The sequence below is a fragment of the Microtus pennsylvanicus genome, chromosome 18 (genome assembly GCF_037038515.1).
Source record: "Microtus pennsylvanicus isolate mMicPen1 chromosome 18, mMicPen1.hap1, whole genome shotgun sequence".
In the NCBI taxonomy this organism is placed as follows: Eukaryota; Metazoa; Chordata; class Mammalia; order Rodentia; family Cricetidae; genus Microtus; species Microtus pennsylvanicus.
Genome location: NC_134596.1, coordinates 29,539,529 through 29,567,376, shown reverse-complemented (window position 1 = coordinate 29,567,376; position 27,848 = coordinate 29,539,529). Strand labels below are relative to the sequence as shown.

At 49.0% G+C, this 27,848-nt stretch overlaps 2 protein-coding genes, 1 long non-coding RNA gene and 1 pseudogene across 12 annotated transcripts in view; 2 read left to right on the top strand and 2 right to left on the bottom strand.

Moving 5' to 3' along the window:
• Window positions 1–9,476, top strand: part of Ap3b2 (adaptor related protein complex 3 subunit beta 2) — a 35,546-nt gene extending 26,070 nt beyond the window's left edge. The window contains exons 15-26 of the mRNA XM_075952409.1: window positions 1,994–2,180; window positions 3,340–3,458; window positions 3,927–4,035; window positions 4,431–4,548; window positions 4,896–5,076; window positions 5,220–5,280; window positions 5,510–5,616; window positions 5,766–5,994; window positions 6,384–6,468; window positions 6,704–6,801; window positions 8,823–8,961; window positions 9,055–9,476. Of these exons, the coding sequence (XP_075808524.1) occupies window positions 1,994–2,180; window positions 3,340–3,458; window positions 3,927–4,035; window positions 4,431–4,548; window positions 4,896–5,076; window positions 5,220–5,280; window positions 5,510–5,616; window positions 5,766–5,994; window positions 6,384–6,468; window positions 6,704–6,801; window positions 8,823–8,961; window positions 9,055–9,205 (1,584 nt within the window). The 3' untranslated portion in view covers window positions 9,206–9,476. The remainder of the gene's footprint in view (window positions 1–1,993; window positions 2,181–3,339; window positions 3,459–3,926; window positions 4,036–4,430; window positions 4,549–4,895; window positions 5,077–5,219; window positions 5,281–5,509; window positions 5,617–5,765; window positions 5,995–6,383; window positions 6,469–6,703; window positions 6,802–8,822; window positions 8,962–9,054) is intronic.
• A 2,348-nt stretch (window positions 9,477–11,824) lies between these two features.
• LOC142837902 (uncharacterized) lies at window positions 11,825–15,062 on the bottom strand. The gene is made up of 2 exons (XR_012908360.1): window positions 14,993–15,062; window positions 11,825–13,660 (listed from the first exon to the last, which is right to left on the bottom strand). It is a non-coding gene; the product is annotated as an uncharacterized LOC142837902 (long non-coding RNA).
• Window positions 14,828–27,848, top strand: part of Cpeb1 (cytoplasmic polyadenylation element binding protein 1) — a 104,855-nt gene continuing 91,834 nt past the window's right edge. For 2 of the 10 annotated variants that reach the window (XM_075953323.1, XM_075953322.1), the window contains exon 1: window positions 15,694–15,806. In XM_075953323.1, coding sequence (XP_075809438.1) covers window positions 15,792–15,806 — 15 coding nt within the window. In that variant the 5' untranslated portion in view covers window positions 15,694–15,791. Of the gene's footprint in view, window positions 15,426–15,693; window positions 15,807–16,079; window positions 16,487–27,848 lie in introns of those variants that run through there. The other 8 variants (XM_075953321.1, XM_075953320.1, XM_075953326.1 and 5 more) reach the window with 7 other exon arrangements.
• On the bottom strand, window positions 21,226–21,841 carry LOC142837756 (small ribosomal subunit protein eS8 pseudogene; annotated as a pseudogene).

Sequence of the window (27,848 nt, the reverse complement as noted above, 5' to 3'; positions counted from 1 at the left end):
ATAAATACACATTGATGTATGTATGTTTCTTACAGGCACATAAAATGTGTGTGTTTATGCCTCTGTGTGCGCATGTATATTTGTACGCATGCCATATACATGCAGGAGTCCATGGAAGTCAGAAGAGGGCATCACATCCTTTGGAACTTGACTTAGAAATGGTTGTGAGCTAACATGTAGGTGCTGGGAATTGAACCCAGGTCCTCTGGAAAAGCAACCTCCAAGTCATTTCTCCAACCACAACAGCCTACAGTTTTAGTACGTTGTAGCTAGGTGAGTGGGGCTCTGGGGTAGAGCTTGGACATGGTGTGAAGAATGGCTCTTTAAAGTGGGCAAAGGTGATGGGTTGTTACAATCTCGCAGTGTGGCAGTGCATGGGTTATTACAGTCTTGCAGTGTGGTAGTGCATGTGTTATTACAGACAATCTCACGGTGCAGTGGTGCATGGGTTATTACAGACGGACAATCTCGCAGTGCGGCAGTGCATAGACCAGCCTCTTATCTTGATTGTTGACATGGGATTAGGCCTGTGGACAGATGGACCCAGCCCTTCAGTGTTCTTTCTAGAACGAGACAAGGGAAGGAGATGGTCTGTTACTGGCCTCCTGTGAAGCCTATGGAAGAAGATGCTGTCCTAAACTAGAGGGGAGGGGACAGATGTGCCACTGTATCCTAATAGCGTGTTGTCAAGGGTATCTATCAGTTTGGGCTGGTCAGATGGTCGGCGGCGTCCCGTGTGCGTGTTTCTGAGTCCATTGTATTAGGAGAATCTGGGGTGGAATTGTGGACGTTCCTGCACTAGAGGGGCTGAGCTGGATGTGAGGCATCAGAGTCTATGGAGAGCATAGTGTAGGTAAGAGTGGGGACACAGGTGTCCCTAAAGTGATATGGGACAGTTATACCACAACCGCAGCCCTGATTCTGGACCAGCACCTGGAAATCTCTGCCCATCTCGGATGTCTACTTGGTGGCAGCAGGGTTAGCAAACTAGTCCTGTCTATGGTTGGATGTGGTGTTGCGTCATCACAAATCTTCCGAGTCCCAGAGTCGTCCCTAGGTTCTGTCTTGCTCTTGCCTGCTACCTGCACATACGCTAGTGTTAGCTGTGATCTTGGTGATAGGGAAGAGACACATAGAGATCTGGGCCAAAGGCATAGGCAGTGACAGGGATGGGACCTCTGATGCAGACTCAGGTATAGTAGCTATGGGCTTCTCAACCTTGAAGAAGCCATTTCCTGATTCTGCTTCTCTGAAGTGAGGCGATCGTACCTACCACTTGGATGGATCGTGGAGATGGCGGAGAGCGGGGAACAGCTGGCACAGTACTTAGCTCCAGAAGTCCTTCATAAATGATGGTGGCCCCCACTGCCATCACGCGAAGGCCGCTTAGACTAGGCCAAGATTGGGACGGTATCTGAGACTTCTGGTCCTCAGATACAGCTGCAGGCCGTGAACTCCACATGACCTCCGCAAACCTCAGAGGCAGAGCCATTTTGATCTTGTTAGAATCATCTAGGGGACAGACTGGGATCTCTGAGACCCCCTAGGCTGTTCAGGATTTACTCTGTGTGTTGATAGTTCCTGTGGAAGAACCCCTGTTTACCTCGCTCCTTATTGTCTTGATTCTTTGAAGTGGGGGGTGGAGCCTGGAAACCACAATGTGTAGCAAAGTTAGCCTTCCGCTAACCCTGTTGTGCCAGAGGAAAGGGGCTGGCTGGCCTGGATCACTAGGGACTAGAAATGAGAAGAATAGAATCCGGGACCAGGAGGGAGGAGAGAGCAACCTCATTTGCTGGTCCAAAGATCATAAGTCAGACCAGAAAGCTGAAATGTAGAGCTGAGAACCAGGGCAGGCTGGGGGGAAAGTTGAGTGATGTACATACAAGAGAAAGAGACTCTCTCCCTGGATGTGTTGACTGAACACAGCTGTCTCCAAGTCTCCTGGGTCCCCACCCTCTGTTGACTCCTGAGCCACCCTCTCTTCTCTCCTCAGACAAAGCTCCTGACCCAGTATGTGCTGAGTTTGGCCAAGTACGACCAGAACTACGATATCCGAGATCGAGCCCGTTTCACCCGACAGCTCATCGTTCCTTCGGAGCAGGGTGGTGCCCTCAGCCGCCATGCCAAGAAACTCTTCCTGGCCCCTAAGCCAGCCCCTGTCTTGGAGTCATCCTTCAAAGGTGGGAGCAGGAGCCAGGGTAACCTCCTGGGAGAGAGGGCAGGAAGTGGCTGGGCCAAGACCCAGGGTCCAGGATTTCACCCAAGGCCACCTAAGGCTGGGCACCACGCTCCTGTGTGCAAAACTGATCTGCTCTTCTCCCCAAAGGCTCCACTGCAGCCTTAACCATTTCTGCCTCACCTGAATATTTGTTCTCTCTGTCACATGGGACTTTTGCTTTCTCTCCCTTTCTTAGGCTCCTCTTTCACCTCCCTTCTGAGCAGGCTTTGGGCTTGGGATTCTATACTAGGATGTTAAATGCCAAGGACCCAGGAAGGCAGGTAGAACGTGCAAAGGAGAGGGCCATATTATAACAATCCCGAGGATACCATTGCCAACATGAGTGCAATCACTCGAGGTCAACCCAAGCCCTGGTCTCCAGCCTCCCAGCCTCTGTGACCTGGGAGGGGAGGGGTTGCTCCAGCTGCTCATTAGCCCTGGAAACCCAAGCCAGGGCCTAGCCAGGAAAGATGCTTCCTGCGCAAAGCCTGGTTTTCCTGGTACTTCTGCATTTTTTTTCCTCCCCTGGGGCTCAGAGGTTGATGTAGGAGAGTGATGGAAATCTCCCAGGATGCTGGACAGCCCTGAAACCATCCTCATTCATGTCTTTGTGTTACTGTCCTACACCATCTGTCCGCTGTGACCCTAACTCTCCTCACACTCCATTCTGACTGCTTGTCCCTCCCCATGATCACAGAGGCCCACCAGATCTGTCCTCTCTCCCTCTGCTAGCCTAGCTGGCCTCCTTGACCTCCCGTGTTAGACTTTTTTCTAAGCCTGGCTGTGCCCAGAAGGGGGAGCCACATTCACACTTTGGCCTCCCCATTGGTACCTGAGCAGCCAGGCCGGCAGCATCTCTGACCCTGGAGTCTTCTCCCTTAACACCGTGTCCACATTCTCTTTAGTCTCTGTCCTGGACTGACTAGAAAGCTTTTTCTCCCAGCATGTAGGCCTGTGTGTAGTCGGGTACAGGAGTCACCAGGGGGTGGAGCCATCTGTTTCCTTGCCCAGGTTGGGAATCCCCCACTAGAATCAGCACCCAGTCCCGCCTAGGAATCGCATACCCCCATATCAAGCACTGTGCACCGCCACGACTGGCCTCATTGTAAACCTGTCTTCAGATCGTGACCATTTCCAGCTGGGCTCTCTGTCCCACCTGCTCAATGCAAAGGCTACAGGCTACCAGGAGCTCCCAGACTGGCCGGAGGAAGCCCCAGATCCGTCCGTGCGCAACGTAGAGGTCAGTAGCTTTGGCACGTGTGTGCATGCGTGCGTGTTTATGTATGTGTGTGAGTGTGTGAACGTGCGCACATTCGTGTGTGTTGGGTAAGGGACAGCAGCAGGGAGCCCTGGCAGTGCCATCCCAGCCCCCCATACCCTCCCCACATACAGGAAGAAGACCTTTCCCTTATTGAGACCCACGTGGGCCTGTTGGGCGAATACACTGAGGTCCCCTCTGTGTGCCGTGTACCCTCCTCCTCCTCTCTCCCTGTGTGCTGTGCCCTAGGCCTTTTCTCCTCGGCTGGGTGCAGTCATGGCTGTGAACCATTTACTCCTCTCCGTACGGACTCCGTGCATCTCCATTTTCTCTCTTGGGGTCAGGCCCGATTAGGGAACCAAGAAGAGCTGTGAGGGGTGTGAAGGGCATGAGCTTTCCTTCCCCCTCCTCCAACCCTGAGGAAACGGCCCCTTCTCATGACATCTTCAGGTACCCGAATGGACCAAGTGCTCAAATCGGGAGAAGAGGAAGGAGAAAGAAAAGCCTTTCTATTCTGACTCCGAGGGGGAGTCTGGCCCCACCGAGTCTGCAGACAGCGGTGAGCAGAGGGGTAGAACTTCCCGCCATTCAGGACAGACTGTGATGTCTTGCCCATGTGCACCCCCTTGCGGTGGCGCATGCTCTGCCTGTGTGTAGACCATGGTCGTGCACTTGCTTATGAGCCACAGCCTCTGCGAACCCAAGTGTCTGTTCTCAGACGTGTGTGCTGTGCAAATGACATGTGTGGATGTCCTTCCATGTTTTTGAAGCCTCCGTTGGCATCTAGGGTTGGGATGGATCAGATGGAGTTGAAGTTTCAGTTCTGAGCCTGGAGCTGGGAACCCAAACAACTCCCGTGGACCCAGAAAGGCCTCTACATACAGTGGGGAGGGCCTTCGTTGTTGGTGGCGGGGGGTTCGTTTGCAGCAGAGACCTGACACATTTCCTCCATAGAGCCGGAATCCGAGAGTGAGCCCGAGAGTAAGAGCAGCAGCGAGAGCGGCTCTGGGGAGTCCAGCAGTGACTCCGATAATGACGAGGAGGATGAAGAGAAAGGAGGAGGCAGCGAGAGGTAAGCAGAGGAGCCTTGGAGAGCTAGTCTGGAAAAGAAACATCTGGGTCTCGAGGCAGCCCTGAGCTTCCCGCGAGATGCTGGTGGCTCTGCCCGACTGCCAAGGTCTGGGAGGTCTTAAAGACCTCCTGGGAGTGGCAGAGATGTAACTGGGGGCTTGGAGTCCAAGATGGCACCAGCTAGGTTAAAGCTTTTATGGGACCACGTACAAGTAGATACAGGCTTGGCTGGCCCAGGGTTCCCACTCTCACCTCTGCTTTTCAAGAGAAGTCATGAAAAGTCGCCTGTTCGGGGAGACGAGGGGGTCCAGGCTGGACCTTAGCCTCACCATTTCTATTCCCCTTTAGTGAACAGAGTGATGAAGAAGGTGAGAAGAAGAAGACGAAGAAGAAGAAGGTGCCAGAGGGGCACAGGGAGGGCTCATCATCCGAGGAGGGCAGCGAGTCCAGCAGCAGTTCCTCGGAGTCCGAGGCGACGTCAGAGTCGGAGGAGGAGCAGGCTGAACCTGCCTCCTGGAGGAAGAAAACAGTAAGAGCGTGCTTCCTACCCCCCCCCCCCGGGGCCAGACGTCTTCCCACCATTCAGAACAGACTGTGATGTCTCCCACCATGCCAGAGAAGGCTAGGGTGCTCCTCTTCCTCAGAGCTCCACCCCCTCTTTTTCTCTTTCAGCCTCCCAGCAGCAAGAGTGCCCCTGTAGCCAAGGAGATCTCCCTGCTTGACCTAGAGGACTGTGAGTTTGAATGGTAGAAGGCACGGGTGAAGGAAGCCCCGTGTGACTTAAGAGGCGTCCTGGAGTCTGGGGTGTCTGTCCTGGGTCATTCTGGTTTCTAGGCTACTGTGTCTCTCGCTGTCCACGGTGCTGAATTTTGCTCCTTGAGCCCTGGGCTCCTTTCAACCTAAGACCACCCCAATTTCCTCTTCCTCATTAACCAGCTTTCTTTCTCCCCCTCCACTCCCAGTTACCCCTCCTAGTGTCCAACCTGTGTCTCCTCCCATGGTTGTATCTACCAGTCTGGCTGCTGACCTGGAGGGCCTGACACTCACAGACTCTGCTCTGGTACCTTCGGTGAGCTGGGGAAGAACTTAGCTGAAAGCTGCATCCTGTGGTCTGGGCCTGTATGCTAGGAGGTGGGAATGATGGCTGGAATACCCTGGTTGGGACTGGCTATCCTTTGCCTTATTTCTGAACTCCCTTCCCCTCTCCTCCCCCTCCAGCTGCTGAGTCCAGTGTCCAGCATTGGGAGGCAGGAGCTGCTGCACCGGGTAGCCGGAGAGGGGCTGGCCATAGACTATGCCTTCAGTCGCCAGCCTTTCTCTGGGGACCCCCACATGGTGTCCATACACATCTACTTCTCCAACAACTCTGAGACTCCCATCAAGGGGCTGCATGTGGGCACTCCCAAGCTGCCGGCTGGCATCAGCATCCAAGAATTCCCTGAAATTGGTACAGAGGGCCTTGGGAGGGTAGAGGAAGAGGCCCCTAGCAGATTCAGTCTTTCTGTAGTTGCTGATACTATTTTAGGGTCAAGCCAGGTGCCCTGCTATGGGGAACCAGAGGTGGAATTAAATATGACTTACACCATGGTGGACAAGATGAATAAGAAATAAGCAAGTTCATATTAGGGCCCGAGGTGACTAAGCAGTTTTGAGAGTGGGTGAGGGAAAGGTACTTAGGCTTCAAGGGGAAGCCAAGGACAGTCTCCAGAGACACAGAAATCTGGGAATCCAGAGGGCTAGTCTGCTCTGATAGAGAAGAGAGACTGAAGCCATACCGGGTTCCAGGACAATCATGGCCTTTCCTGTCCCCCTCATTGCTTTTCTAACATCACCCAGAGTCCCTGGCACCTGGAGAATCCACCACTGCTGTGATGGGCATTAACTTCTGTGACTCAACCCAGGCAGCCAACTTCCAGCTGTGGTATGTCCCCAACTCATGTGGTAGTGAGAGAATGGGATGGAGAGGGGCAGGGTCTGAGAGGACCAGAGCTGGAGAGTGGCTGGTGGGCTACACTAAGTTCTGTGGGTCTGGCTGCCATTCCCAGCCCGAGATCTCATCTCACTCTTCTGCCGCTATGCTCTGCCTCAAGGTAATGGGAATGAGGGAAGTGGTTGCTGGCTTCATTTCTGCTCCTGTCTCCTTTTGCTTTTCCCAGCACCCAAACCCGACAGTTCTATGTCTCCATTCAGCCACCTGTTGGGGAGCTGATGGCCCCCGTGTTCATGAGTGAGAATGAGTTCAAGAAGGAGCAGGGTGAGTGGATTGTGCAGACATGTGGGAGGAGCCTCTGCCCTTTAGACAGAGAGGGCCCTGTAGCTTCTGCCTCTCTCAAAAGTCTTCACCAAGACTGAGGCATGTGTGAGGCTTGGGAAAGTTCGCACACAGCCCGGGCCTGCATTCCGGTTGGGGATACAGTGCATGCAGAGGTATGGTGGAAAGTGTTGGGAATAATTCTGTTTAGGACACGGGAATCCTGCTAGAGGGGAGAACTAAGAACAAAACTGGAGTTGGTATTGTTTGTCCTAGTTCCGAGGAGCCCTGAATGCTATGCTAAAGGCTCTTGGTCTAGGATTCCAGAGTGAGCAGGGATCCCAGAAGTTACTGCAGGAAGGAGGGGGGAGCTTTCTAGCAGTGGCAAGTCACGGAAGCAGGAGAAAGGCTCCATCCTCTTCAGAAAGAACAGCCTGGTAACACTCGCAGCTAAGAGCAGAGAAGCCAGCTGTGGGAAAAGGTAGCCCTACATCAGGGGAGGAGATAAGGGCTTCACACAGCTCTGGCCTCAATTTCTTGGGGTGAAGGACAAATATTATGGGTAGTGATAAGGTCATTGTGATAGACCCGATGAGAGATGCCGAGGCAGGGTCAGAGCCATGGCAGAAGGCATGAGAGGGCTGGAATGCGAGAGATTGGGAAGAGGCAAGCTACAGACAGTAGCCTTGAGATGGAGAGGAGGTGGACCATAGCCTGACTCTAGAATCCCTGGCTTGATATGGAGATGGGCAATGCCCTTCCATCTCGAGCAGGTGGTGAGCGTTTACTGAGTAAATGTTTCCGGTTTTGAGAGTCATGTGGTCTCTCTTGTAATAAGGTAGCTCTGCTGCTGTTACATGAAACAGTCACTTAAATGAATGGGTGTGGCTATGTTCCTAAGAATATTTTTTTTTTTTGGTTTTTCGAGACAGGGTTTCTCTGTGGCTTTGGAGCCTGTCCTGGAACTAGCTCTTGTAGACCAGGCTGGTCTCGAACTCACAGAGATCCGCCTGACTCTGCCTCCGGAGTGCTGGGATTAAAGGCGTGCGCCACCACCGCCCGGCTCTAAGAATATTTTATTTAGATATTTGGGAAACTTTAATTTTCAAGTTTCAAGAAATGCTCAATGCTTAAAAAAAAAGCAATACAGCTACAGAACCACAAGCCATTTGGGTAGTGAACTGCATTTGGCTTATAGCCTAAAGATTAGTCAGACCCCTGCTCTGGAAGAAAGAACGAACAAGGCAGGCAAGAGAACAGCCTGGCTGGTTTTGGGGCCAGGCCATCTTGAAGCGCATTTTGGGAGGTGTTAGGATGTGATTGAATATATAGATCTGTGCTTAGCAAACACCTGCAGATTGCAGTCACAAGCACAGAGGTGGGAATGGAAGCTGTGAGTGCGGGTGACATCACCCTGACAGAGGGGGCAGTGGGGTTGTGCAGAATCTTAGGAATTCCTGCCTTCTCCCCGAGAAAGAGAAAGGGGGAGAAAGGGGAGGGAGCAAAGAGAGCTGACAAGGCAGGAAGGTGCTAGGAGGTGCCTGTAGGCTGCAATGGCCACAGACTTCTGGATCCAGCATGCCAGTACCCATGCTGAGCTCAGGGAGAGCAGGCTACTAAAGAGGGATAGCACAGTTGCAGTGGCTTGAGGGAGATTTTAGAATCCTCTGTGGAGGACCTTGGCCATGAATAGGGAGAGAGCAGGGCACCACCATGAGGAACGCTTCCCCTTCCAGAAAGTTCTCAGAAATGGGTAGATGTGGGCATGACCAGCGCGATGGACAGTGACAGGTGGTGTTGCTGGCCAAGAATGGAGGGTGTGAGAGAAACAAGGCAAGTGTGTCAGTTTCCTGAGCCGAGAGAATGGGGAAGCTTCACAGGAAGGAGAAAGGCCAAATAGAAGCCTGGTGAGGGCGATTCTGACCTGCAGAGCCTGGGAGAACCTGAGAATATTTCGCTAGCTAGTGCAGGTGCTAGCCTGTATCCACCACAGCCTCTGCCCTCATCATGACCTCTGACCCCAGGAAAGCTGACAGGCATGAATGAAATCACGGAGAAGCTCACACTGCCAGACACCTGTCGGAGTGACCATGTGGTGGTGCAGAAAGTGACCGCCACGGCCAACCTGGGCCGTGTTCCTTGTGGGACATCTGATGAGTACAGGTACGAGTGGAGGGGCAGAGGTGGGCTCTGCTGGCACCTGGCTTGAAGGAGCACCCCAAGCCCCAGGGCACCTCTCCTCTGCTCCCACCTCAGGTTTGCAGGGAGGACACTGACTAGTGGGAGCTTGGTCCTGCTGACTCTGCATGCCCGGCCAGCTGGACCTGCCCAGCTGACTGTCAACAGTGAGAAGATGGTGATCGGCACCATGCTGGTGAAAGATGTGATTCAGGCTCTGACTCAGTGACTCTGCAGCACTGTGACCTCAGTGATCGTCACCTGTCCCTCCCTGTGATGTTTGCTCACACCTCTCCCCTCTACTCTCCTTCCTCCCTCGCTCCTCCCTCCATCCTATTACCCACCTAGTGTGGGGGCACTATCTCCCTCCCACCTGTTTCCCATGGGTTCCTTAGTGACTCTGCAGAGGAAGGTAGTAGCTGCTCCTCCAGCAATCCCTTCCCTCGGCTTTCTGTAGGTATTTATGTAGCAAAAATCTCAATAAAATGTCTTCTCCCTGGGTTGTGGCTCACCTTTCCTTCTAAGGGGTTGGGGGTTTAGGGGAAGCTGTTCATGGCTCTCGGGGAGACTCTGGTTGGTAACTGAGCTGACCACCTCTAGGCAGGAGTGTGTCGGAAGCTCTGAGAGGCATCTAGGAGAGCACGCCAGGCAGAGCTGGAAGGAGTCCTCAGTTTCAGCTGGGTGTGGTATCACTGGCCTAGAGTCCCAGCACGTGCAAAGTGGAGGCAGGAAAACCAGATGTTCAGGATTCTTTTTAGCTACGTAACAAATACAAAGCGAGTCTTAACTACATAATCTGTCTCAATTTTTTTTCTTGACCTCTTTTTCTTTACATGTGTGTGTAACTGTATTGCATGTTTGTGGGCACACTGTGGTGTGTGTACACATAATATGAACACGTGTGTATGTATACATGCATGTGTATGTCAGGGTCTGAAGTTGATGTCAGCCATCACTCTTGCTCATTCTTCCAACTTACTCATTGAAGCAGGGTCTCTCAGTCACACCAATTTGCTGATATGCTTAGCGTCCCCAGCCAGCTCGCTCTGGGAGTCCTGTCCCCACCTTCCCAGGCTAGAATTACAGGTAGGCTGCTACACACATACAGTATTCACGTGGGGTTTGGAGTCTTTCCACTTGCCTGGAAAACACTTTCACTGTGGAGCCAGCTTCCCAGCCCTCTCCCCGCAGCCCTTCTCTACATCTGAGCAGAAGCAGGTTCCCATTAGTGGCTGGCATTTTGCCTTGGTTTCCCTCATAAGCCCTTTGGGAAGAAGGGACTCATCATATGGGGAATTCCCCAAATATGTAGCAGTTCAAAATACATCAGTTATATCCGGATAGAAGGTCTGGAGCTTTGATCCCCTCCCAGCTTGTGAGATGACCCGATAGGCCATCTTAGTGGAGGAGAAACAGAAGATATACGACCATGCTTCTCAAGAAACCTTTCTTCAGTCTCTTGGGAACTCTGTTCACAAATAGATTCCAAGGCCCCATCTTATTAGCTGAGCAGACAAAGGTGCTTGCTTCCAAGCCTAACGAACCCTGAGACACCTGGTGGAAGGGGAGAACCAGTTCCTTCATGTCATCTTCTGATTTCCACACCTGTGCTGTGGCACATACGTAAAATAAATGTAGAAAAATGTAAATGCAATGCATGAAGCAGCCTTTAACATTAAAAAAAAAAGTCCAGATTCTGAGCACGCAGTCCTAAGTAAGCACCGTGGCATAGAATAGTGAGGATGAGAGCCTCCACACCTGTGATGAGCCCGTTGGCTTCCCGGATACCTTTCCTGGTGAGGAAGCAGGCTGAGTGAGCAGCAGGAATTCAATCACTGTGTATTCAACCAGGAAGAAATAGGGTAGAATAAGTTTACGAGGGATTGCGGACTTAAATGAAGTCTTATAGACCTTCTCAGAACTTTATTATTCGAATGGGGCTTATGACCACCCCTCTCTCCCCCGTGGAACTAGAGTGTGCACTGTTCTCATGTTTGGTGTTTACTCTCTTGGGATACTTTCCTCACAGAACGCTGTGGTTGACTGGGTTGTGCAGAATAGCCTTCGGGCATGGATAGCTTGAGATGCTGAGGCAAAGCTTCCGGTGCTCTGTGACCGAAGCTCTAGATCCTTGTTGTGTATGCTGGGGCCATGCCACTTAAGTACCCATCTGTTCAGAAGTATGCCAGGGGAAATAGGTGTGGCCCCGTTAGGGAAAGAGAACAAAAGCAGTACCAGGGGATGGCCTACATCTGGCTCTGGGGATTTGCCAGGCACCGTGGCACCAGACAGCAGCTGGAGCTGCTGATTTCAGGAGAGCCTCGAGACTCTGAATTCTACCCCGCAGGATTTCTGTTTTTATCACCGCTTTGTCTGAGGTGGGACTTGAGTGCTGGACTTGGGCTAATTTTTACTTCCGAATCAGCTTTGATAGAGGTTACAGGAGAATCTCTAAGAAATATCAACACAGACGGATTGGGAAATTGCTCTAGGTAAGGCCTGATACACAAGCTTGAGAAAGGACCTGGGTTTGAGTTCCCAGCACCCACATAGAAGTCCAATCCCAGGATCCCAGGGACTCGTTGGTTAGCAGTCTAAACAAAACAGTGACCGCCTCCAGATGTCAACTTACAGGGTCCATAAGCACACAAGCATGCACACATATTTATTGATCTTGGGACATTTTTCTCACAGACCATTTTAGTTGACTGGGTTGTGAAGGATCGACGTTTTTAGCTATCCAAGCTATCTTAGATATTTGAAGACCTTGGTATGCATTGAAAATATGACTCTATAGCTCACCTTTTCTAGTTTTAAATATTTTTCATGAGTTTAAGCTCCAGCGTGGTCAAATTTTTCATCTTTATATTTTATTTTTATTTTTAACTTACAGAATTTTTCCACAGGCTGAGGCAATAACAATGTCCTCTCCCAGGCTGATAGCATAGACATAATCCTAGCACTTGGGAGGAAGAGAATTTCAGTTCAGGACTGTCCTTGGCTATAAGTCTCAACAAATCAAAGCAACAAATTAAAATAAAGATATCCATCTATATTCTTTAAAATTCCAAAAGTTTTTCACATTTATATATTTAGCCTATTTAAAATTTACATTTATGTATAATAAAAAGTGGGGCGGATCCACTATCTTCTTAAAAATATTACTGTGTATGTGTGTGTGCACGCACACACACATACACACGCACACACACACACACAAGGTACAGGTGAAGGTCAGAGGACAACTTCGTGTAGCTTGCTCTCTCCTTCCACTTTTACAAGGAATGTGGGAATTGAGCTCAGGTCAATAGGCTTTTGATGAGTAATTGACACACTAATCTGTTTTTTCTTACCAACAACAACAACAAAACCCTAGTGTTTCTTCAATAAAGAAAGAGATCGATGAAACTTGAACTTGAATGAGACTTCATGTCCATCTTTCCTTGTGGTCTTGATTTCCTAAATGATTTTTCTCTTCTGATCTCTTGCAACTAGGACATCCCTTTCTCCCAGTAACCTCCTTTTTGCCTGCTGTGCCCTGTGCTTTTTTTTTATATGGAGCACATAAAAAACTATAGTCTCTCCTGCCCCCTACCACATGCAATTGAGAACTGGAAACAGCCAATCAGACACTTTAAAGCTAACTGCAGAGACAGTGCCAGGCATAGCTGGCCTCAAAGGATGTTTGTTGACTGGGACAGTGGATAATTCTCTCCTTGTCTGCTCCTGCCTCACACATCTGCCAGTGACCAGCTGTGCTGACTTGACCAAGTCATTTAACGTCTCTGCCCTTGTCATCTTCCACACTCTGCGTTGTATATAATGCATGCCTTCTAGTCAGGACTGTGCTTCCTGTAGAACCTGTAGGCCTAGCCAAGGATGCACCCTACTCCCCAACCTCATCCTGGGAGCAACAACTCTCCTGAGGCCTTAACTAAATTTGAACCCTCTACTTCTTCCCTTACGTCATCAGTGGGCTCTTATACGTCATATGGAAGTGCACACATAAAGATGCTGGGAGTAGCCTGGGCATGGTGATGCATGCTGATCATCACAGCACTCAGAAGGATCAGACTTGGTTCAAGGCCAGTGTGTGCTGCATGCATATTGAAAGCCTGTTCGAGAAACAGGGTGGGAGGGGGCAAATGGCTCACCAGGTAAAGTAAAGGCATTTGCCACCAATCTTGATGACCTGAGCTCAAGCCCCATGACCCACAGAGTGTAAGGAGAGAACTGACTCCAAGTTGTCTTCTGACTTCCATGTATGTCCATATATACAAATAAATAACAAATGTAAAAAGGGGACCAGGCTGGAGAGGCTACAAGTTTAAATAAAACTTCACCATCATCAGGAAAAAATATCATCAGGCTATGAAAATGGAAAACTACTGCTTGAGTTCTTGCTTTTCTCCTGTTGGCAAGGGGTCCTTGAGCGAGTAACCGAGTTACCTGCTTTTGTGGTTTGCTGGGGATTGATGCTGCAGTCTGGTGGGTGCTACACAAGCACCCCTTTTGGTTATACTCCCAAATCTTCTCTACAGTCCGGGGTGTAGGCGGTGGGGTGGGGTGGGCGCACAGGCTCACTAAGTTGTCCAGGCAGGCTTTAAATTTGCAATCCTCCTGCCTTAGTCTCCCAAAAAGCTGAAGCCAAGCACAGGTTACTTCTCTGCACACATCTCGTCACCTACAAAATGAGTTAGCAGAAGTGAAGCTCTCAGACGTGTGCTAAGCACAGGGTTGAGTGCCCAGAAAAGACTCTGTTCTTACCACTTCGACAAAGTTTAAGGAGAATTATTGATAGTAGAAATTCACATTCAAAGTTATTTTCTTATATGCTGGAAGCTTGGAAGTTTATTAGATTTTTTTCCCCATATACTCATTCCCATAGGCCCTTAGGTGCCATTTCAAGTCTCAGAGTCTTGTCTTGCTTGACTTGGGGCCAGGGAGGACTGGAGGTAAAGGATCACAAGTTGGCAGTCCCTAAGGTACATGGTGACCTTGGATTTAAAAATTCCTGAGATATTTTTGACATATTTGGTACCTATCAGATATCCACATTCCTTCTTCTGACTTATTTATTTTTGAGGCAGACTTTCTTCAGACTGTAGTTCTTAGCTGCCCTCCAATGCAAGGCAGCCCTCCTGTTTCATCATTGATAGTATTGAGATTGCAATCTGATCAGCCCTTCAGAGCACCTCATACACCCTCATGTACAGGCCCCTATGCCACAGACATCTGAGTGTGCGCTGTCTCAGGAGAGGGAGAGAAGGCAGACAAGAGACAGAAGGTTTGGAGTAGCAGGCCTATGCTGCTTGCTGGCCATGATGGGACTTGGGGGTGAACTGTTCTTAGGGGTTTGGGTTCCCCTACAGTCGTCACCCTTTCGGCTTAGGACATCCGCAACCGTTGGGAGAGTCCCAAGATGGAGACTAGCCAGCCCTGACTGTCACTGAGCTCTCTCCAGATTTCAACTCCAGCATCTGTCCTCTTCCTCACCTTCTTCTCAGAACACCAAACTAGACTAGGGCCACCGGCTTCCTTCCCCAGCAAGCTGGGCAGAAGCCTACAGTAGCTGCCTCATGAACCTGCCAGCAGCAGGCAGCGGCTTCTTCCCCACCTGTCAGGAGGAACCTAACAGTACCATTAGAGACAATTAGAAATATTCAGTAATCTCTGGTCCCTTTCTTACCCACCCCAGTGCCTAATTTCCAACCTCTAAGCCTCCAGCAACCTCTGAAAAGAGACGTGGCAACTTCCAAGCTCCGTTCACTGTTCTTCCCGAGTTTCCAGCTGGCTGCAGAATAAAAGCCCTTCGTAAACTGGGCTTGGGCTTCCCTCCTGTGGTATCAACACGCATTAGCCGGGTCCTAGTCAGCTTGGGCAGCTCGGTCCTCCCTCTCCGCCTTCCCTGGTCTCCAGCCCGGAATGCCATCTCCGCCTCTGCGCTCGCTTGGGCTTCCGGTCCGCTCCAGCCCCAGCTGGCCCTGACGCCTTTCTAAACAACAGCCCGGCTCACCCTCAGCTCCTGGCCCGAATTTTTCCCAGTCAAGCGTCCCGGCCTATCCGGCGGGAGCGTCGGAAGCGGTTTCCCCCGGGGGATTGCAATCCGAAGAGGAGCACGGCTGTCTTTGGAACTTTCCGGAATCCCCTGACGCCTGCGCTCCCCGGTCCAGCTGGCTAGCGGTGCAGCAGCAGCCGGTCTGAAGTGAGGGCGTGTCTGCTGCAGGTGGGGGGTGGAAGTGCGTGTGCGTGTGTGAGTGGGGGAACCGGGTTCGTGCACCGGGGCTCCCACCCGAGAGGTCACTAGAAAAGGAGGGGCGTGACTCTCCGGTGTTCAGGAGGCCGCGCGTCACCTCCGCAGCTGCGGAGGCTTGGGAACCGGGAAGGGGGAAACTGAGGCCCGGCTGGAGCGGCGCCCTCAGGGCGCCGGATCTCCGGACTCCCCGCAGGTAGAGGTGGCCCCCGGCGGCTCTAGCCTCCGAACTCACCCAGGCCTGGGTCGTCTCTCTCCGTCTCTGTCCTCCCCCTTCTCCATCCCCGCCCCCCCCCTCAGGCCCAGGGTGGGCGGCGGAGCGCGGGTCGGGACGGCTGGAGGGAGCGCAGAGGGCGGGGGCGGGGGCGGGGGCGAGGCCGGGCGGGGCCGGCACAGGTGCTCCTCGTCAGGCCAGCGCGGCGGCGGAGCTTTATAAAGCCGCCCGCCGGGGCGCGGAGTCGCGCGCCGCTCGCTGCAAAAATAGTGCCCACGTGTGTGCGCGTCCCGCGCCGCCCAGACCCGCCCGCCCGCCAGTCAGTCCCTGAGGGCCACGCCGGACCCCATGGCGTTCTCTCTGGTAAGAGCCGCCCGGGCGGGGCGGGGCCGGGCGGGGCCGCTGTCCCCTGCCGCTTCGGCTAACGGTCCGCGCGCTGTCTTGCCTCCCCACGGCCTCCCCCCTCCACCGCCGCCCCGGGCGAGCGTCCCACGGGCGGGGCGCCGGTCACATGCCCACGGTCGTGGGCCTCGTGGAGCGGTGTGGGGCGACGGGGGGGGCAGGGAGCTTTCCTCGTGACTCAGGCCTTTGGGCTTAAAGGCGCCGCGGCCCTCCGGGGGCGGCCACTGGGGCCTCCGGAGCTGCGTTTGCAGACTCCCGGGGAGGGGGGGGGCTCGAACGCCTGTCCAGACGGGAGCGGGCCGCGCGGAGGGGAGCCCTGCCGTCCGCCACACTGCCTCCCGCCGCTGCCGTCGCACGTGAGGGCCAGCGGCGCGCGTCTCTCTCTCGAGAGTCGCCTCGGCGTCCCGCGGGAGGCAAGGGCGGGCGGCGGTGGCCGCCAACGTGGGGGGCGGCGGAGACCCCTTCCGGCTGGGACGGCGCTGGGGGCCCCGCGCCACGACGGCACCGCCGCCATGGCTCCTCTGAAGCCGAGGACTCGGGCCCCTCGTGCGGGCCGCGCGCTTTCCCAGCCCGGGGACGTCACGTGGCTTCACACGTTCGCCTGCTTCTGGAGCCCGAGCCCCGAGGGTGGCGCGGGCCAGGTGAGGTCGCGCGCGCGTGCGCGAGCCGGCTTCGAGGGCTCGCCCCGGGAACCCGCAGGGTGTGTGTGTGGGGGGGTCCGGGCCCGGAGTTGGTGTTGGGGTGGGGGAGAAGCCGAGCAGCCCGCGAGGGGGCGCAGGTGTGGAGTCTGTGCGTCGTCCAGCTTCTCGGCGGCCCGCTTTCCTCACTTGCCCTCATGTGGCGTCGCGGGTGTCTCCCGGCTTTTCCCGGGCAGCAAGGCCAGGTGCCCGCACTCGGGGGTGTCGAGGTGGAAATGGGTTCGCGTGGCCCCCAGCGCTGGCCTCGGGTTGGGTGTGTGTGTGGGGGGGGGACAGGCCGCTTCGCCGGGGTCTAGACGGCCACGGGGGGGCCACACCTGGCCGAGGACCCTGAGGCGAGGGGACCCAGCCTGGAAAGTGACTTTGGTGGGCGCTCCGTGGGTGGCTCTGCGGTTCCACTCGCTCCCCAGCAAGGCCACGGCTCTGCAAGTGGCCCTCAACAGGAGGGAGCCTGCAGCACCTGGGCTCCAGGGGACCGTGCAGCCTCGTGGGTCCGCGCCCTGGCCGCTCGTGGCCTTGGCGCCTGGCGGGCTGTACCCTGCTGGACTCGGCCCTCAGACAGCGTTAGCGCGTTGCAAAAAGTCGGCATAGCCCCGGGCTGCCTGTCTCCAGCTTCCCCACCCCCCACCGCGGCCTCCAGGCTCGACTCTGCTCAACGCCTTTCTCTGACAACTGCTTCCTTTGGTCTCCCTGGCTACCGCGCTGCCGCCCCACTCTCTTCTGGCACCTGGGGAAACTGCTGGTCTGCGTCATTTGTTGGGGCCACGGCAAGTGGGTCGGGTTTAGTGCTCTGGAGAGGCATGCGTGGACCTGCTTCCTCCAGGGGCTTGGCCCTCGCGTGCCAGCGCAGACTCTGCTGAGGAAGAGTTTTCACTATCACGTTCCGGGTCTGTGTGCGTGTAGGGATATACTATGTTTGTTAGAAGAAAGAAGGCAAAACAAAACCTCAGAAATACAAGCTGGTGATCGTTTACCCTGTATGCAGAAAGGGGCGGACCGCTGACTTCTGCTGCGCATTGGTGCTCTTAAGGACTGTAGTGTTCAGAATCCCCACTTACCCTTCCTCTTAATAACTTGCCTGGGATTCACAGGGCACTTTCTGTGTCTTTACCATGGCTCACCCACCCCGCAGTTAGCAGTTATCTAAATTTGAATCATTTGGCGCTGCATGCTGTGTATAGAAAGTTGACAACTGTAGAGGTAAGTCTGCCACCCCCCTCCAGAGAGGTTCTGCAGACAGCTTCCTGGCAGAGGCTCCCCAGCATGGAAGGGAGGCTGTGTCAGCCTATGTAGCAGACAAGAGTGAGAGAGCTGACGCAGGCAGTTAACAATCATGGGGACATTTGGAGGTAGGAATGGCCCCGGAGTCCCTTCAGTACCGGCAACTGCACTGTTGTCCCGTATAAGCGTTCAAGACGCAGAGGACGAGGATGAAGTTGTACGATTGTGAGAGACCAAGCGTGTTAATGAGGAGCTCTTGGTAGTGGCTGCCCTCAGTATTTGCATTAGGCAGTCGACTCGTTTTTAAAAATCCTTAAATGGGTTATAAACCCCAATTATTTACCAAGGTAAAATGAGTTGAAGAGGAGGAGGGAAGAGTAGTTAGTACCCACTGACCTGTAGTGTATGTGCATGTGCCTCTCTGAAGGAGATAGCCAGCACTGAGAAATAGAACTGCACACCCGCGGTTGGTGGACCTTTGACCCCCCCCCCCCCAATGATTCCCTGGCTTTTACGTGCAGCAATAAAAAATAACAGTTTGAACCAAATACAACATCTTTAATGTTGGATTCACCTGAGGACTGGTTTGGAGTAAGTTCTATATAGAGTTCCTTGTTTTGCAGTTGAGGCTCAAATATCTGCTCACAAAGTTACTAAGTGATGAATTGAGATCCTGGATATTTTTGTTTTATCCCATCCAGTTACATGTGTGCCCTGGCATGTCAAGAATCAAAGTGTTATTGGTGATGGATGATATAGTCTGTGTGCTTGTCCTGTTTTTCCATCGTGAACCCTAACTGTAGTTAGTAGTGGTAGGAGTCTCCTGTTGCTGTAGACATCAGTGTAGGTCTTCTGAGCATTGTTGCCTAGAAGGAATGTGCTGTGTCTACCATTCCATGATGTGTGTCAGAGCAGTTAGTCCACAGCCAGAGGTCTAGAGAAAGGCTTCTCTCACTGGGGGAGTGAACCTCCCAACCTTCTATAAAAAAGACTTTCATTTCAATAGATAAAATTTCAATAATTTTGCATCAGACAAGGCAGATTTGAAATTATATAATTGGTTTTTAATTTTTATTGTATTTAAGTGTGTGTGTAGTTGTGTGCACGTGTAGGGAAGTCAGGAAACGGCTTTCAGGGGTTAGTTCTGTACTTTCAGTGCAGGGTCCTAGTACAGATGCAAGTGACATCTTGCCAGCCCTGAAATTTTATATAATTGACTGATAAAAGTAGAGTGATTATTAGTTTCACCTTTCCTGTCTTAACTAAAACTTCTCTAGTGGGGCCTCTTAGATTTCCAAGAAGTTAGTAAGACAAAATTTTGTGCCTTTCTCTCTCCCCTCTCTCCATCCCTTACATCTCCCCTCCCTTGACTCTGCTCTCTTTCTCCTTTCTGTTCCCTCTCTGCAGGGTCTCCTTTTGTGGCTTTGGCTGACTTTGAAGTCCCAGTCCACCTAAGGCAGCCTCCTCCTGAGTAATAAAGCTGAGTTTTTGTGGGCTGGGTTTTATTCTGTTGGTGGTGGTGGGTTTGGTGTTTGATTTTTATTTGTGTGTGTGTGTGTACACGTGCACACACAGCTAATTGTAAAATTGTGAATGATAGTCTCCCAGGGCATAAAAGAATCCTGACCTAGGAATGAGGGGCTGGGTCTTTAATTCTGGGCAAGGCTCTGCCTCCCTAGTGCTGGGATTAAAAGCATGCACCACCACCACAGGGCTAAGGCTTAGAATCTTTTTTTTTAATTGTTTTTATTACGCTATACATTTTTCTCTGCTCCCCTCCCTCCCCTCTCTCCTACCTTCTCCCATGACCCCCATGCTCCCAATTTACTCAGGAGATCTTGTCTTTTTCTCTTTCCTATTTAGATCCAGGTATGTCTCTCTTAGAGTCCTCTTTGTTGTCTAGGTTCTCTGGGGTTATGGCTTGTACGCTGGTTTTTCTGTACTTTGTCTAAAAACCCCTTATGAGTGAGTGCATACTATATTTGTCTTTTTAGATCTAGCCTACTTCACTCAATATGGTTTTTTCTAGATCCATCCATTTAAGGCTTAGACTCTTAATATTAGCATTCTATCTAGTCATGCTAGTAGGGGTTGGAAGGGTCTAGAAGGAACATTTATTTCTGTATCTTGACCTTAAGACTTTAAAGCAGGAGTGAGTATATTCAAAGCCTTTGGCAATTGGCATTTTTATGTAAGAACACACACTCTAATACAAACAAGGCAGCTTCCTTACCTATGCCTGGAAGGTTTTAGTAAAGATAGGAACCTCAAGATATTGCCTGGCTTTAGCCTTTCTAGCATCCTTTATCAGCCAAGAAATCAAGTCTGAGTTCAGTATTGGCAGATTGGGAACTAGAGAGCAGTAGGTGAGTCTGGGGCACCCACACGAAGTTCTTTCTTTGCTAGTGTCTATTTCAGTGCTTAAGTGTTGTGTGTGTAAGCTTTATTCACTGGTATGAGGTCCCTTAGGTAATTGACCTAAAATTATACCCATTTAAAGAGCAAATTAGTGAATTTGTAATTCTTGTTAAAGTTAGGTGGGAATACATAACCAACGCTGGTATTAATGTTTAGATTCCTGTCTTCAGTAGCTAGTGGTGAAGGCAATAAAAGACTCAGGATCAAGTAACAAATTATTTTTTTCCTTTGGAAGAACTGTGCTAATCTTGTCTCTAAATCTGCTTTTCCTAATCTAAACTGAACTTTCTTTGTAGAATTTGCCCTAAAGCTCCTGGGATAAATGAGAAGTGGAGTTTGACATAGACTTTGGGGTGATGCAGTTATATAAATGGGCTTTTATCTATTCTTGATTTAAAACCAAGAAGTACTGATTGTACCCTTTCAATGTTCATTAAGTACTTGGTTGCTACTAACTCCACCGCCTTTGCTCCCCACATTGCAGCATTGGAAATGCCCTTTACTTCCCCAGCTGTTGTTTGCAATCTGTTTTAGCTAAAAGCTGCTTATGGAAGAGTCTCATCTTCTGAAGCACAGATCTCAAAGTGCTGCAAGTTTTTATGTTGAAGACAGGACCACCAAGTATTGGGCATTTCTTGATCGCAGTACACAGATTGAAAAGATTGACCTAAATAAGTGTGTTATTTCATATTTTTTTATATTTACTATGTGTTGTGTGTGGTAGTTGGAGGACAACTTGGAGGAATCAGTTCTCTCTTTATACCATGTAGGTTCCAGGTTTTGAACATAGGTCTCAGACTTGGTGACAAGCATCTTTATCCATTGAATCCTTTCACATTTTTATAGGACGGTATTTGACTTTTCATGAGAAGTTGGTATTCACATCTCAATTTTAGAAATGACAGTATAGATGTAATTTCCAATTTTCGATGTTTCAGGGATTTCAACAGACTCTTGTTGGGGATTATGTTACTGCCTTAATGATCAATAATTTTTTTTAATACAGAACAATAAATACCTTTATTACATGAGCTAGGAATGTTTTATTTGCCTTTCCGGGCTTTGATCTTCCCCAGGTAGAACTCCAGCTCCTTGCCTTCCAGCACATAGCCATTTGCTCTGCCACATTGGCCTGTTTTTGAGGCAATACAGGTGAGAAGCTTGTCCTCCTGGAGCTGCTCCCCCAGAAGACTGTTGATTTTGGTGTTCTTTTTCCTTTCATCATATTTCTTTTGAATTTTCTTTGATTGTATTTTGTTTAATATTTTTTACTCCTCAGGAGTAAGCTTGGCCACCTTCTTGCGGCCCAGGGAAAGTGCATACTGGGACTTGGACCACTGCCAGCACGGTGTGCGATCAATAAGCACAGTGCAGTTCTTCACCAGGGTGTTGGTGTGGGCCAGCTCATTATTGGAGGCACTGTAGACAACATCCTTTGTTTTGTGAGTACAACACTCAAAACCCCAGGAATAGTTCCCCACATCCAATTTTAGGGCACAGCACTTCTTATTGCCTCCTGCCACTCGGACTGTATATGACGAGGGCCAATCTTAGTGTTGGCAGCAGGCCGTCCCAGCTCATACTTGCGCTTCTTGTGGTAGAGCTTTCTCTTACCCTGGTCCTGCAGCGCTTGTGCCAGTTGTCCCAAGAGATGCCCATCGCTCTGTCCTCTATCATGTTTTTAAGTGAGGGTGAGAGTGTTCCTGTTCCTGACTGGATAGTTTAGGTGAGCACTCAGGTACAGGCTACCTCTGAGTTAACTTTACTTCTTTGAGTATTTCCTAATGGGTTGAGTGGCTCTTTTTGAAAAGATATGCTTATTTTTTTGTTTTTGCCTGAGTGTACATATGTTCACCATGTGTGTATCCACGGATGGTTGTGAGTCCCTGAGGTGGGTATCAGGAGCTGAATGCAGGTCCTCTGCAAGAACAGCAAATGCTCCTGAGTTGTGTCTAGCCCTGAGTAGCTCTGTTAGAATATAGTAAGTCAACATTCCATTTTTATTTTTAAAGCATTACCTTGAGGTAACTGGAGACTCCCCAGAAGGTTAGGTCTAAAGATTGATTTGAGTGCTAAAAATGGGTTCACTGTTATTTTGGGAGTAACTTTAATAATAGTGTTACTGGTCTCGCTATGCTTTCCCAGCATGATGTGCTGGTGTGGTACCATCTGAATGGATACACAGCTGCCTGCAGTCTGCTGTGATAAGGTTGTGAAAATAACCGTCCTCTACCTTGGTGAGCAGATATATGTATGTGTGCATGGAGAGGTTGTGTCTCTTGACACAGCACTTTCAGTTTGTACTCTTGAGTTTGGGCTCTGATACCATCTATCTTCTGGGTTGGCCCTTTCACCTGCGTCTTTATTATGATGGTTTATTATTAATTAATGCTGTAATCATGAAAGTGTCTCAAAGCTCAAAACATGTTGGAAAACCTGTAGCCTGTCTTTCAGGTATAATTTGGAGTTGACACCAAGTTCAGCTTATAATTTCTTACTCTTTTAATGAACAAAGGGGAAAAAACTTAGAATAAAAATTATTGTTTTTCACTTAATTTAGCAATTGGTCAGAGAGCTAGAACCAAAGCTCATTTATTTAGGCCTAATGTTTATTCTGGAATTGTTACACCTTGACCTTCTGCTATGTTGGTTTTTTTTTTAATTTATTTATTTATTAAGGATTTCTGCCTCCTCCCCGCCACCGCCTCCCATTTCCCTCCCCTTCCCCCGATCAAGTCCCCCTCCCTCATCAGCTCAAAGAGCAATCAGGGTTCCCTGACCTGTGGGAAGTCCAAGGACTGCCCACCTCCATCCAGGTCTAGTAAGGTGAGCATCCAAACTGCCTAGGCTCCCCCAAAGCCAGTACGTGCAGTAGGATCAAAAACCCACTGCCATTGTTCTTGAGTTCTCAGTAGTCCTCATTGTCCGCTATGTTTAGCAAGTCCGGTTTTATCCCATGCTTTTTCAGACCCAGGCCAGCTTTTTTTACTTAAAAATTCTGTTTAGCCGGGCGGTGGCGCACGCCTTTAATTGGCGCGTGCCTTTAATCCCAGCACTCCGGAGGCAGAGGCAGACAGATCTCTGTGAGTTCAAGACCAGCCTGGTCTACAAGAGCTAGTTCCAGGACAGGCTCCAAAAACCACAGAGAAACCCTGTCTCAAAAAAACCAAAAAAAAAAAAATTCTGTTTAATTCCTAAGGTTGAAGCTTCCTTTTTTTTTTTTTTTATGATCCATTTGGTTTCAGGATTTACATGCTTTTTTTTTTTCTTTCCATTTTGGTGCTGTATTCCCTGTGGTTCAGCTTGTTGGCTCGTTACTGTCCCTGTTTAGGGGCCAGTCAATTTCCATAGGTGTACCCATTTGTCTGTGTGACCCAGTTTTAGGCTGTTTTTACTGCTGTTTATTCTCAAGATTTAGGCCTTGGTCTGATACATGTTAAATGTTAACAGGCTGTGTGTGTTGGTCTGTATGTGTATTAGAGGTCCACCTCTGGTGTCTTCAGCCACTTTCCATACTATTTTACTGCAGGTTTCACTGAACCTGGACTCACCAGTTCAGCTAGGGTAGTTGACTTAAGAGCTGCAGGGATCCAACTATCTGGACCTCTTCTGTGATTACAGAAATAGGCTTTCATGCCCAGTTTTTAATGTGGGTGTTGAGGATTTGAACCCAGGTCCTCATTCTTGTATAGCAAGCAGATTACCAACTGAGTCTTCTTTCCAACTCCAGGTTTCCGAGTCTAAAACAGAATTAGCTTATTCCCTTCGCTCTTCTAGTAGAGCTAATTCTATTCCTTTACCCAATTAGTCTACATTTTTTCAACTAAATTTGAGACTATAGCAACATAGAGTTCTCAATGTTCCTAAATGCTGCAACCCTTTAATACAGTTTCTCATGGTGTGGTGACCCGAACCATAACGTTATTTTTGTTGCTATCCTATAACTCTAATTTTGCTACTGTTATGAATCATAATGTAAATATCAGATATTTCTGATGGTCCTAGGTGACCCCTGTGAAACAGCCAAGAACTGTTTGGCTATTTTTGTTTCTTATCACTTGAGGCTTGTCACAGAAGGATGCTAGGGAAGTAAAGTTTATGAAAAGATGGAAACTTGCCTTTGGAACTTTTAGTTTCTAGAACTGTAAAGCCTTGATATAATTGTATCCTTTGTGTTTCGTGTGAACCTGATATGCTTCCTTTCTGTCTCCATTACCTCTCATGAGTGTTTCAGTCTGCTTTTCCGCCATCCTTCTCAGCTGTTGTCTGCGCCCTACCTCTCAGTGTTGATGCTCTGTCCTACTAGTGTTACTCTAGCATCCTAGCCATAGCTCCCTGGTCCTTAGTAGGATGTACTGGATGAGAGTGTTTCCACAAATCCTTTCTGTCTTCACCTTCTCGAGACAAAGAGTTTAGTCATATCCCTTCCTCTTCTCACTGTCAAAACGCTTAGAAACTCAGTCATTTCAGAATTAGAAGTTTTTTTAAAATTTGGATTAGAAACAATTGCAGCTGGGTAGATGTGGCATAGGCCTTTAATCCCAGTACTTAGGAGGTAGAGGCAGGCGAGTTCAAGGCTAGCCTGGTCTACAGAGTTAAGTTACAGGACAGCCAGGACTGTTTCACAAAGAAACCCTGTCTCGAAATAAAGAACAGAAAACCAAAACCAAACAAAAAACAATTTCACATAGACAAAATATAACCCATGAACAATGTAATACAACACTTGGGAATCAAAAAGTTACCAATAAAAAGCTCCTTTCTCATCGTATGGCAAAGACTACTCTGAGAATAAAGTTTCTGCATGCGGGGAGTCAGTAATCTAATGGGAACATGAATATATAAACAAGTAATCTGCTATATTGTAGGTAAAAGTAAATATATACAATATACAAAATATAACGTGGGTAAGTAGGTATGTAAAAAAGGCTTTGCCAAAACAGGCTTAGAGAGGAATGATATTATGTTTAAAAGAAATGATGTGGCCATCTGAACAGCATGGAATAAAAGCTGACTTTTAGGGAACTAGTACAATATCACTAAACTTTTAATTCAAAGGTGTACTATAAAGGAATATACAGGAGAAACAAGAGCATCTGACTATAAAAAGGTATGCATGGAAATAGTTAACAGCAAGGCATGGCAGCAGCTCAGCAGGTAGAAGCACTTGATATTGACCAAGATGACTTAAGTTTGATCCCTGAGACCCACATGGTAGAGGGAGAGAATCAGTTCCCAAGAGTTGTCCTCTGGCCCTTATGCAAGTGTGTGCACACATGCACACACACACACATACATGGGAAGGGATGATAAATTATTTTTTTCCACCATTTTTCAAGAGTTTCTCTGTGTAGCTTTGGAGCCTGTCCTGGAACTCACTTTGTAGACCAGGCTGGCTTTGAGCTCACAGAGATCCGCCTGCCTCCTCCTCCCGAGTGCTGAGATTAAAGGCATAAACCACCACCTGGCAAATGTATTTTTAAAAGAATAGTCACAGAATTTTAGTGAATATTAAAATCTGAAGGACAAGAAGAAAATGATTAACAACCAACATCCATTGGTGGGATTACCATGCTTGCTCAGGTGAGACTATTCCCTAGTGTCGACACCTAAGGTTTATTACAGTCAGAAGATACAGGGAAGAACCTTGGAAGCAGAAAACAGCAGTAATACCTACTGCTTGAAATCTTTGCCACATGTCCCTATAAGTAGTATTACAAATAAGTTGTGATTAACCACATCTGTTAAAATGAAGAAATGTCATACTGGCTGGTATATACCTGTACTTATAGCTACTTGGGAGGTCGAGGCAGGTCAGCCTGGATACTTTAGACTCCCTCTCAAGAATTTGATAAAAGGATACTTATGTAGCTCAGTAGAAACTCAAGTCACAAGGCTTCAGGTTTAGTCCCAGTACTGGACTAATAATGAATAAGCCAGATCACCTGCATGTGGGGGTATCCGCCTTAAATCCCATCACTCCAAAGGCGGAAGCAGGTGATCTTTGAGTTCTAGGCCATCCTGGTCTACATAGCAGGCGAGAGGAGGTTATATAACCTGTCTCAAAACAAAACAGCAATAATAAAATTTAAAAAGTCAGACCCCAGAGAGTAACATTAACCTGTTACATGACTCCATTTGTAAGAAGTCCAAAGGAGTCAAAACTGTACTAGGATATAGCTTAGTTGGTAGGGTGCTTGCCTGTCATGCATAAGGTGTCCTGGATTTGATTCCTAGCACCACATAACACAGACAGAAGTGCTTAATGCCTATAATCCCAGCACTTGGGTGGTATAGGCAGAAAAACTAGAATTTCAGGTTTGTCCTCTACTACATAGCCTGTTTGAGGCCAGCTTGGGATACTTGAGATCCTGACTCAAAAATCACAAGTAAATATGTGACCAAGCCAGATTGGTGACAACAGAAATGAGCTCTAGGCCATCGAAAAACCTTGTCTCAACAAACAGGAAGATTGACCACTGGCTTCCACACTGCAAGCACACTCAGAAGAGTAAGTCCTTGAGGGATGGGCTGAAACATAAAAATGGAGTATAGAGAATGGGAAAGAGAACAGAACAATTTAAAATATAGAAGTCTTTATTTAAAATAAAAATCTACCAAGTAGAAGTAAAGTATTTTTTAAAATTTTTTATTTTATGTGCATCGGTGTTTTGCCTGCTTGTTATGTTTGAGGGTGTCAGGTCTCCTGAAACTGAAGTTACAATTTTTACCTACCATGTGGGTGCTGGGAATTTAATCTGAGTCCTCTGGAAGAATGGTTGGTGCTCTTAACTGCTGAGCCATCTCTCCAGCTCCAGTAGAAGTGTTTTTATTTTCATATGTTTTACTCAGATTTATTCAAATACATGGACATTTATTAAGTTACATGCTTAATTCTCATTCCCTTTGCGGGATGTGTGCTAGATTTCAATTAAAATACTTTAAAAAAAAGAAATCTAAGTTGGTTTCTAAAATGAAGGGATTTTCATGCTGTGTTTAAGGAACTTGGTCTTTTTGACAGAAATTCTCAGTGCTAGATATGTGAACCCCTGCGGGTCTCCGAAGTCAAATGTGTTTCATAATTTTAAAATACCATGGACTTTTACCTTTTCTTTCTTTTGAGACAGAATCTTATAGCCCAAGTTGCTCTGAACTTACTGTGTAGTCCAGGTTGGCTTCAAACTTGTGACCCCCCCCCCCCCCCGCCTCAGCCTCTCAAGTGCTGGGCTTATAGGAATGTACCACCACTCTTGGTCCCATCAGTTGCTTTTAAACTGCATTGGTGTTAGAACTGATGATGCGTAAGTGGCAGGGGTAAATATCGCCACTGGCACCTAAGTAGGAATCATGGCAGTGCCAGTAAAATTGTGGCATGTATCATTGAATTTTTCATACAACACCAACAAGCCAGTTTTACATAAAAATGTCCTTGAGGAAGCAATAAAAAAAAATCAAGCTTGCTAAATCTTGAGTATGTACTGTGACAGGTGGAAAGCTAGTGGAGAACACTGCTGCTTCCGACACCGATAGAGTGGTTACCACCGTATTTCTGTGATTTTTATTTCAAGAAAAATACATCTTCTACTTGAAAGAACATTGACAAACTATGGTTGTTCAACTTACAGTATTTCTTAGATTTTTTTTAAAGTGAAGAAAATGTGCCAGT